General features: G+C 42.4%; 2 protein-coding genes across 2 annotated transcripts in view; both read right to left on the bottom strand.

Annotated features, from left to right (window-relative positions):
• Positions 1 to 673, bottom strand: part of adap2 (ArfGAP with dual PH domains 2) — a 5,431-nt gene extending 4,758 nt beyond the window's left edge. Inside the window, exon 1 of the mRNA XM_035655762.1 lies at positions 322 to 673. Within this exon, the coding sequence (XP_035511655.1) occupies positions 322 to 409 (88 nt within the window). The 5' untranslated portion in view covers positions 410 to 673. The remainder of the gene's footprint in view (positions 1 to 321) is intronic.
• Positions 674 to 876: 203 nt separating this feature from the next.
• Positions 877 to 10,100, bottom strand: part of atad5a (ATPase family AAA domain containing 5a) — a 12,083-nt gene continuing 2,859 nt past the window's right edge. Inside the window, exons 4-23 of the mRNA XM_035655757.1 lie at positions 10,023 to 10,100; positions 9,529 to 9,613; positions 9,276 to 9,434; positions 9,002 to 9,131; positions 8,658 to 8,918; positions 8,262 to 8,410; positions 7,688 to 7,838; positions 6,966 to 7,253; positions 6,458 to 6,554; positions 6,244 to 6,326; positions 6,018 to 6,154; positions 5,762 to 5,939; positions 5,476 to 5,643; positions 5,098 to 5,340; positions 4,914 to 4,978; positions 4,582 to 4,771; positions 3,868 to 4,025; positions 2,890 to 3,761; positions 2,617 to 2,775; positions 877 to 1,765 (exon numbers count right to left, since the gene is read on the bottom strand). The exon at positions 10,023 to 10,100 is cut by the window's right edge and continues 33 nt beyond it. Of these exons, the coding sequence (XP_035511650.1) occupies positions 1,687 to 1,765; positions 2,617 to 2,775; positions 2,890 to 3,761; positions 3,868 to 4,025; positions 4,582 to 4,771; positions 4,914 to 4,978; positions 5,098 to 5,340; positions 5,476 to 5,643; positions 5,762 to 5,939; positions 6,018 to 6,154; positions 6,244 to 6,326; positions 6,458 to 6,554; positions 6,966 to 7,253; positions 7,688 to 7,838; positions 8,262 to 8,410; positions 8,658 to 8,918; positions 9,002 to 9,131; positions 9,276 to 9,434; positions 9,529 to 9,613; positions 10,023 to 10,100 (3,730 nt within the window). The 3' untranslated portion in view covers positions 877 to 1,686. The remainder of the gene's footprint in view (positions 1,766 to 2,616; positions 2,776 to 2,889; positions 3,762 to 3,867; positions 4,026 to 4,581; positions 4,772 to 4,913; positions 4,979 to 5,097; positions 5,341 to 5,475; positions 5,644 to 5,761; positions 5,940 to 6,017; positions 6,155 to 6,243; positions 6,327 to 6,457; positions 6,555 to 6,965; positions 7,254 to 7,687; positions 7,839 to 8,261; positions 8,411 to 8,657; positions 8,919 to 9,001; positions 9,132 to 9,275; positions 9,435 to 9,528; positions 9,614 to 10,022) is intronic.

Genomic DNA, 10,100 nt, shown 5'->3' with positions numbered 1-10,100 from the left:
ATCTTCTTTGAGACCTCGTGAGTTAAAGAAACACTCACCTTTAGGCTTTTATCAGGCATATTCTTATTAATCTACTTTATCAGTGAATTAGGTTTTTTTTCCCCATTTCTCTAGTTGACACACTGACACAATTTGCATGTTACAGTGTTAAACCAGCTGATAATTACAAAAACAATCACATTTATCAAGAAACTGACAAGAGTAACAAAACTCTTGAACAGTTTAAGACACAAACAGGAGAATTTCTGATAAAATACCATTGAAAGAAGCTTAAAAGCTGTGAGTAAGGTTAACCACTGACTCACACAGGCCATTGCTTACCGGGCGCGCCGCAGTCGGCGCATCGCCTGTTGTCCGGACGCTTCACCAGCTCCAGTAAGATCTTTTTGTTGCGCTCATGGTTTGCCATATCGGCACAAAGTCGGGGTCTCTTCTCAAACGACGATGAATCCCTCGGTCGAAACTAAACATGGTGGTCACATAGCTTCACACGTGGCGACATGCAACTGACAGAAACGTCCATTTGAAAACTGGAAGTTGCGACAGATTATGTTTTGGATGTCCTAACACAAAGCAGGCGGCGACCTCCCTCCTCTGGAGCAAACAATGCGCGCTGCTTTTGTCTCTGGGGGGTTGTCCTTTTTTAAACAGCCTACACACAGTGCACAGCGCTGCTCTGTCAAATGTTAACGCTGATGAGGCATTCATGCATGCATCTGATCACAAACTCACCTGAAACCAGTCCAGCCACTGTGTCATGTGAGTAAAAGTATTTACAGTTGTTACTGTGAATTACAACACTGTTACACACACTGAGGTCAGACAGTGTATTATGCTGGAAATGAAGCATATAAATGGTGAGACAGTTTATTTATTTGGTTGTGATAAACCTTTATTTATTTGGTTGTGATAAACCTTTATTTGGTCACAACAAAACCCACTGTGAATAATGTGTACACATTTAAGGCTGAAAAAAAAAATTATACAAAAAAAAAAAAATCTGTGATAAATGTGAAAGTGACATTTAAAAGCTGTCTGCCTTTTATGAACTATGAAACAAGATCCTGGGTGTATTAACAGTATTTTGAGTGGAGAATTTACACGCAGCCTTTACAAATAACAAAAAGCAAATTCTATTTTATACGTTAACCTCTTACAAATCATTAATGATACACATTTGCTCCTCAAAACAAATTTCTACTTGATAAAAACACTTCGCAAGATGCAAAGCAAATTGATAAATGAAGCTTCAAAAGTATAAAACACTACTGTACAAAAAAAAGATACACTCCATCATATAAAGTAGTTATCTTTAGTGCATTCTTTGAAAGCACCAAACAAAATGTGCTGAATCAGAGCACATTTGAGGTTATTTAGCTGTGCACCCTTCAGGTGAGAATACCTTTATGTATTCAGTCATTTTCATCTTAAAAATGTGTAAACTTCCCCACAGAGGGTTAGTAACCTCACCCCGTGCTGAGGTCAGGACAACACAGACACAAGAGGCAACACTGAATCATGCTGCACGACTATTCGTTCTTGTGCCACAGCACAGCCTTTAAATGGGCTCCTTCTTCCAGTTTAAGAGCCAAAAATGTACGGCCCTTAAAACTGTGACCACTCAAAGGGCAATATTTGTTTAAGGCCTATGTGTGTTATGAGGACACGTCTGATCGCCTCGGTGGTTTAGGGGAAGTCTTCAGCAAGGTGCTGTAGAGTGCTCTTTTCAACACCCAGGTGGATCGCATCTAGGTAGTGCAGGAACCTGGAGTGGGGGGGAAAGAAAACACAGCTCAGTTTTGTCTGACTCATTTTAACAGACTTGGTTGCGTTTGTATGAGTCGCATTCATGCACTAAGTCTTGCAAACAATTACAATTCAAATAACACTTCTATATGTAGCCTGAGTCATATGCGCTTGGTGTTAAAACAAGCAGAACTTACATCATTACATGAGTCATCTACTAGTAGCCGGTCAAGAAACCACATCTTGGCCACTTTGGCCCTGTGTGGACTGACTATTATGCGTCTAGGGTGATCTGATCTGATAAGTGGGCAACTCCAAGTACAGGTGTGAATGCACCCAACGTTCTGTTTATACCTGGCATTAATGTGCAGGACGCACAAGTTTACTGTCTCTGGCGTTAATGCCGTTCTTTGTAACCTGTGATGTGAAAACACCCGATTTCCACACAGAAAAAAGGGTGTGTTGTGCTCGTAAAGGTCAGTTACAAAATCTCAGCCACCACGGAGCATCTCTCCTGCAGGGCTAACAGTGCAGGTAAAACATCGACTCAGGCTGATATAGACGTTTTAGTCTCTGAGCTGAAAAAAAAAAAGAGGAACAAATAGTCAAATATTTGCAATGAACAGCCAGAAGGACCGTAATATAGGCCACAAATGTCTGAGTAGGGTTCAGCCGCATTGTGTTTATTTGCATATACAGCGGGGAAGTGAGATCCAATCACAAGTGGTCACACGAGATGCTGGTGGAGACGCATTTTAATGCCAGGTGTGAAAGAACGTGATATAAACAGGGCCTTTAAACCCGGAGCTGACGCAGCCGGCCTAGTGAAACTAACTGAACTGAATCTAACTATGGTTTCTGTATGTTTACCTTCGTTTAACTTTGCCCTGCTCCTTAAGTTGCTCTGATCTGCAGATAGTGCGTAGGGCTGGCAAATAGTCCAGAGCAGCCGCTGGTCTGTTGCACAGAGTACCAAACACTCCCCTGAACATCAGGCTGTCCATCACTTCTCTCCTCCGCTGGACCAGCCTGGAACACATCAATACACATTACTCACAAAGCGGTTGAACTCTGGCAAAACTGGCAGCAGTTTATATTGTAAAAGATGACATCATCGTGTAAAGAAAGAATAGTAAGACTCACCGTGGTGGACAGGGGCCGTCCTGAGTGAAGCTGTAACCTTCACGATGAGCAGCCACAGGAAGGGTGAGTTCAGCTCTAGCCTCCTTTCCCAGCTCCCCTTCCAGTTGTTGGACTTTGTCCCACGCGTTCGCTACTGAAACCCGACAGTTATGGAAGCTCAGAGCCTCCACAGCGGCCGGGATCTCCAAGAAGCGCTCTCCTCTTACCCAGCTCCCTCGGTCAGTCTCCACCCTCGACTCATCGGTCATCCCATCTTTCACCACTGCTCTGACTACTGATGTTCTCTGAATGTCACCCCCTTCTGGACGAACGAGCAAGGACGAGTCCATGTAGGACATGTTGTCCAAAAAGTCAGCTATTGATTCTAGACACTGGGAGACTGGGAGACTCTTTACCCGCTCCTCGGGAGTCAGTGGCTTCCTCTTTACTGTTTTTAAAACTAAACTCTCTTTGACTTCCTCCTTGGCCTGAGGAGGCTTGGAGAGAGATAGAAAACTGTCTTCTGAGTCAGAGTCAGAGTGCAGTGCATCCTGGTCAGGTAGACAGTGCCGCCTCTTGTTCTTCCTCATCCGACTGGATATTTTAACTGGACTGCCTTCATCTGAGCAATCCGCTGACACTGCATTGTGCAATAACCCGGGATGGGACGGCAGCATGTCATTCAGGCAGGTGGGCTGCAGCTCTTGTGGCTCAACAGAAGGATGGTCTTGTGATACAGAAACAGACTGCTCTGGTTTGTAGGTTGAGGTAGTCAGTTGTGTGAGTGGTAGAGGTAAGAGTGTTTCCATGTTGGAATAGAGCAAGTCCACTCCTCGCCGCCTGCTGTTTACCAGCAGCTCCCCACATAACGCCTCCTCCACTGCACTCCGGCTCTGTTGACAACACGTATCCGGTCAATTAAATCAAGCACAATGTGAATCAACAGAGAAAAACAAAATCACACACAGTGTGAGTGTATGTGGCAAATGAAGAGTTTACCCTGAGCAGCTCCCAAATGTCTCTCTCAGGTTCAATATTCAGCAGTCCCAGCATGCTCTCAGTGCAGCTGGTATCGCAGGGAGGGAGAGCGGATGGGGCAGTCGCTGCACACACAGACGTGCCAGTTGCCTCTTCTTCAGTTTCTGACCTTAGTTGAGCTTTTAAGAGAATGAGGAGGGAATATTATTAACTATATAACTTTATTTGTATTGCACTTTTCTGTTATTTAACAAATGACACAAGAGACAGTAATACAATTATACAGTAAAAAGTAAAACCAGATAATGTCTAGAAGACACAAAAATTAAAAAGGTGATATATTTAAAATGCAGTTATGAAGTGATGCAGATGGAGCTATGCAGATTGTTAATGGCAATTTATTCCACTTTTTAGGTGCCATGACAGAAAATGCAAGGTCATCGCAAAGCCAGAGAAGGAGTGCTAAAATTGGGGTAATGTGTTCTCTTCTCACAGTTCCAGTCAAAAGGTGAGCAGCTGCACTTTGGATGAATTTAGTGCAGAATATAGTTAGAGTTCAAGTAATCTGGAAAGGATGAAATAAAGGAAGGAATGACAACAGCAAAGAAATGGTTTGCTGTTAAATGTGCTTCTCAACTGAATATAGCTAGTTACTGATCTACAAAACATTAAAATATAAAGAAAGCAGAACCACTTTATCGCCAAGATTATTATTTCAACATTTCACCTCCTTACCATTCTTGTCAGTGTGCGTCAACGGCCTGGTTGTAGAGCGACCTCCTCCACTGCGAGTCCAGAACTGCAGCTGCAGTAAACTCTGCCGGATGTCACAGCCGTTGAGTCTGAGCAGAGAACTGATGTCCCACGGGTCGGTCCTCATGTCCTCTGCCAGACACAACAGCTGCAGGGAGCTGCTCATGTCCAACTGTACCAGGGAGAAAAGGAAAACTGAGACACTGACTGATATGATCTTTCCCACTTGATGAGCATCACAAGATCAAGCTACAACTCATCCGTTCAATAAGATCTAATAGTTAAATGTATATGTTCAGAAATCCTCCACTCACCAGTGATGGTGTTTTGAAATTGATCTCTTCAAAGTTCCCATCAAACATGGTGCTGAAAGCAGGATCTACAGGACATAGAAGATTTTACTTACATTTAAAAGACCAGACACAAAGTATAAAATAAATACGACCAACACAGAACAAACTGCAAGATATTGCCTCTGACTTTTGTCCTTCTACTCACCACTGGTAGTGAGGATGACTGGCCTCTTGGTAGTGGTCATAAATGTCTTGATGGCAGCTAGAAACCCTGAGTCATCATCAAAAATAACATCCACTTCTTCAAACAGGATAAGCGAGATGGCTGTCTTCTTGCTCTGCTCTTCGTTGTTTTTCACTTTAGGGGTGGTGGGTGTTGGGGATTTGACTGCAGGGTCTTTATGCTTACTGGTACACTCATTTGCTTTTAGGACTTTCTTGGAAGCAGCTATATAAAGAGATGAACGAGAGGGGAAAAAAGCAAAATACTTACTATTGAAAACTACGTACACTGATATTAATATATTGACCTAAATAAGTCAATCATATTAGTAAACAACTGACACAGTGAATGTGTGTTTACCTGTTTGTTCATTCTTCTTAGTGTTATGTGTCTCTTTGTTGGTGGATCGACCCATTTTGAAGAAGTTAGCTAAAGAGGTGGGAGCTAGGCCTCCTCTTTTAGCACCTCTTGGGGACTGGGGATATTTCCTGGGAGAGGAAACTACCCTACGAGGAGAGTTAACCTTTCCTGGAAGAGGAAGAATACAAATCAACAATACATTTTCCTGTGTTTAATTTGCCTAAAACAGACTGACAAGCCAACAACTTATTAAAAACAGTGCTCTCAATGTCAGCTCTGTACATACTGGGAGAGGATCCAGGCCTGAGAGTGCCGGCGCTGGTGCTTGTGCCATAACTGTTGAAGTAGGTGGGTTTGTGGGCGTTGACCCCCTGACTGTCCACCTGGTGTGACTGAGTGGCTTCCTTCAGCTGGGACAGAATCAGACGGCCACTCCGCTGAGATGAAGCATTCACCTCAAACACCTTGAGAGACCAGAGGGAAGTTAGGAAACGCTCACTCCTCGAAAAGTGTCACAGTTGTGTACCTTCAAGCTTCTGTACCTTGAAGCCCAGCTCCTGGGCACAGGCATAGACTGCAGCAGTCTTTCCAATCCCAGTGGGTCCTGTGATGAGCATTGTATTACACAGCATGTCCTCTCCATCCTGAAGGTCTTCTTCTCCACAGTCCCAGTCTGAGTCTGGACACAAAGAGCCACCATGCAGTCACAACAAACACACACACACACCAAGCCAAAAGACGTAGTTAGGAAGTTTTCTAATCTCTCACCGTTGATGCCTTCCTCTGGTTTCTTGTCTGTCTGCTTTTTTCTCTCTTCTCGGTCTGCACGGAGTTTCCATTCCTTTAGCCAGCTGCGTAAAAATAATTATAATAATATACTAATGTACTACTTAAATACCATTTAAGAGATACAGTATATAGCAAATGCACACTAATATTTTTATACAGGTGCAGTCAAATTAAAGCAGGTTTAGTTCCTCACCTGTGCAGCCGCCTCACTGAGGCAGCGTTCCCTATGATGTCACTGGAGTGCTGGGGCTGATATTTGTCTGTCCATAACACGTCCTCCTTCACCACATCTGTAGAACAAACTGAAGACTGAGTTTGACGCTTTCAATATTTGCTATGTGACAAAATGTGTGGACGTTTACAGACACTAACTGGATGAACACATGAGGGCACAAATGATCTGTTACATTGACGATGTATACTGTATGTTAGTTGTCATGCCAGTTTGGTAGGTGTGTTTTCTTCTCATGGCTTTTAAGATAATTATACATTGTTGTGGTGGACTCAATGACAGCAGATCTATTCTAGTTTGTCCACTCATGAATATCAGAGCCAATCAGCTAAGTTTAAGATTTTTAAGTTTTAAGTTTTAAACACACTAGTGTAAAAACAGTTGTATTGTTTGTTTATAATGTTTATTCATCCCACAGTTCATAGAATGTTATAATACAGGTTGGGCGACTCAAAATTTGTTACCTCACCTTTTGTTCCAGTGCCGTCTCCCAAAAGCAAGTCATCCTGCACAATCACACAGTCATCGTCAGACGGGACGGGAGCCTCCGGCCTTGATCTCTGAGCTCGTCTTGTACGGCCTGCTCTTTTTGTTGGCTCAGGCTCAGGCGTGGAAATTTTCTCTTTTGAACAGTTGGCCCGTTGCTTCTTTGCCACCTTTGCTGTCATTTCTCCTTCATCGTCCATCCTCTTCCTCTTCCCGCCTACTGGTTCTGCTGGCAGTATGGCGTTTGTGACTCTGGTTACAGCCTCTGGTTCTAGTCAGTGCAACATGCAATAGATGTTGAGAATTAGTTTGGTTGTATGCTTTATTTTGGTCTCTATTTTGGCTTAAATTGTTTATAAACATTACAGCAAACTGGTGGGCAGAACTAATCAGCTGTGAGCAACTGGAGCTTTTACGGTCACTAGAAGCACACTCACGACCCTTTGTTAAAGTTTCTGCGTTACAGCTAAGCTAGCAGCTGTGTTATAGCCAAATAACGGCTCAGAGAGGCTAACTATCGGTTATATATGTGTGTGTCAGTGTGTGGGATTAAGTCTGGTGGTGCTTGTACAGCCGTCAAAAGCAGAAGTCTGAACCGTTGTGCCAAAATACTAAGCAGAGGGTTAGCAAAAAATAGAATCAACTCTGAATAAGTGCAGTGGTTAAATACAACTCTATACAACAGATCTACTCTTTCAGACTGACCTGAGGCTGTGCACTGCTGCTGGTGATCAGTGCGTCTCTTATGGAAGCGAGTGATGAACATCTGGACAGGGAATGGAGGGTTGGAGGTGCTGATCTCCTCCATTAGAAGCTGACGGATATTTTCAGAGATCTCGGGTCTCCAGCCAGAACCCTTCAGAAGGAAAAATACTATTAAATATTCAGTCAAATTGGACAGAAACAAACATTGTGTGTGTTTTTATGTAGAATTTCTTTTTAAAAGCCTTTAAAAATACAACACAGCTATACTGGGAGACTAACAGCTATAAGCTAGACCAATGTGTTCTGAAATATAATAATTCTGCACATGTAACTAAATCCTCAAGGACGATGTATCTGTTGTTAAACTAATAATTGGATCAGGACTCGTTATCAGCAGATACTCAATATTACATCAGGATAAAGGGCAAAAAACCTTAATTGGAACATATTTGTCATGGTATCAATAATTGTGGAATTCCACTGGTATTGGTATTGCCTAGTAGATTTCTGGTACTGTGACATCCCTAGGGACATGTGCTAAGAAAATTAGGTCATTACAGTCATTTGAACATACCGATTTACAAAAGGTTCTACGGGCTGGTTCTGTCTTCACACAAAGGGAGCCACTGACAGATGGAAGTGGGCTGGAGGTCCGGCACCAAAGCTCATTCAGGTGACTCAGTAACGGAGACTCAGGCCACAGTAGACTCCAAAGAGGGCAATCTGTCAGAACACAACAAAAACAAGTTTTACTGGGTTCCCTCTTTATTTATCCGTACCTACCACTCCTCCATAATCATAAAAAGCAAAATTATTTAACTGACCCTAATAAATCAAAGTACAAAACTATTAGCAAAAATAAAAGTTACCTGTTATGCACAATGGCTCATTTTTTTATGAACTGCTGGGTAGCTTGTAAAGTTTCCCCTGAGATCAATTAACTGTGTATTTCAGTGAAGGAGCAGCTTACCGTTCGGTGGTTGCTTCGTGTGTGTAACTGGTTGAAAGGAGGAACAGGAGAGGGAGTATGCCTCCTTGGTGGCAGCTGTTTTGGCTATCTGTTTCCTAAAGGACTCGGGCAGACCGCTCTTCAAGAACTCTCGTCGAGCCTTGAACTGCTCATCGTCCTGGGAGTTTTCAGAGCCGTCATTGCTGCTCTCATCAAAGATGGAAATCACCGTTGATGCCTTTCGAGCAGTCTTCTCTTGGCCCAGCGAGGCCACTTTGGAGCCTGTGAGAAAGACAATACAGCACCTTTAGAGGAGATTTCAACAAAATGCTTCACAGTAAATGCTGATTGGTGGGACAGTCTACCTGGGACAGCCTTGGTCTCTTTGCCAACAGGTGCTGCTTTTCCCAGAACATCGTTTAAACTGCGTAAAGACTTCTGGCTTTTACTCTTTCCTGGGGCTGTCTGGTCCTCCTCCAGGCAGATGACAGAATCCTGACAAAACAAACCACATAGTGAGAAAAAGAGACACAAAATAGTGAATTACAGAAAATAGGTTTTAATTTGCCATTCATTTTTTTGTGCTGTGTTGTGGAGGTGAGCCTTTATTATAATAAATATTATTACTATTAACTGTACCTCATCTTCACAATAGCTCTTCTTGGTAGAGGCCTCGGCTCGTGAGGAACGCCTTAAGGTGCCCTTCTCCGCGACAGCAGCCTTTTTAGTCTGTTGAATAACTTTAGCTTTCTCCACCAACTTCTTTGCCTGCTTCCTTTTTTTAGACTCATTTGATGTCTGAAAAAGATATGGAGTATTTATTATCTTCTGCTTTTTGTAAAATCAGTAACCCAGTTCATCAAATTGAATTTGTAATAAATATCATACTTACTTTAGTAGCCAAAGGATTGTTTACGTCACTTCCACTTTCAGCCTTGTTCTTGGAAACATTTTTATGGACTCTTGTAAATTTAATCCTAATGAAAAAGAAAACAAGACTTAAATCAGAACATGAAAAACAAAGACGACATTAGGAAGAACCTTAACACATACATACAGTCAGTTGCCAGTTTATTAGGTACACCTAGTTAAAACTCTAATGCAGTCTAATATAACCGTATTGCAATAATAATTTTGGAGAACGTAGTTTGTGGTGCTGTTGAATTAAACTGTGTGGTGTTACTGACAGTTAACACCACAGTTATATCAGTGAGGGTAGGCGAAATAAGATAAGCACTGTTCAACATTATAACCTTCATAAAGGCTGTTTTTATATTACACTGATAGGTACACCTAATAACCTGACTGAGTGTATAAATGCTCCCATTTGTTTTACATAGAAAGGGTTAGTACAATAGTATAAAATCCTTTATATGCATGTGTCACCTGATTGGACTTTGTTTTGTGTCAGGAGGGCCCACCATCTCTGCTATGAAGACTCCGTGTTTGGACTTGGATATCTTC

This window comes from Morone saxatilis, unplaced genomic scaffold (genome assembly GCF_004916995.1).
Source record: "Morone saxatilis isolate NCDOM2014 unplaced genomic scaffold, NCSU_SB_2.0 Contig14, whole genome shotgun sequence".
NCBI classification, from domain to species: Eukaryota; Metazoa; Chordata; class Actinopteri; family Moronidae; genus Morone; species Morone saxatilis.
Note: the sequence above shows the minus strand (reverse complement) of the source record. Positions and strands in the feature narration are given on the sequence as shown.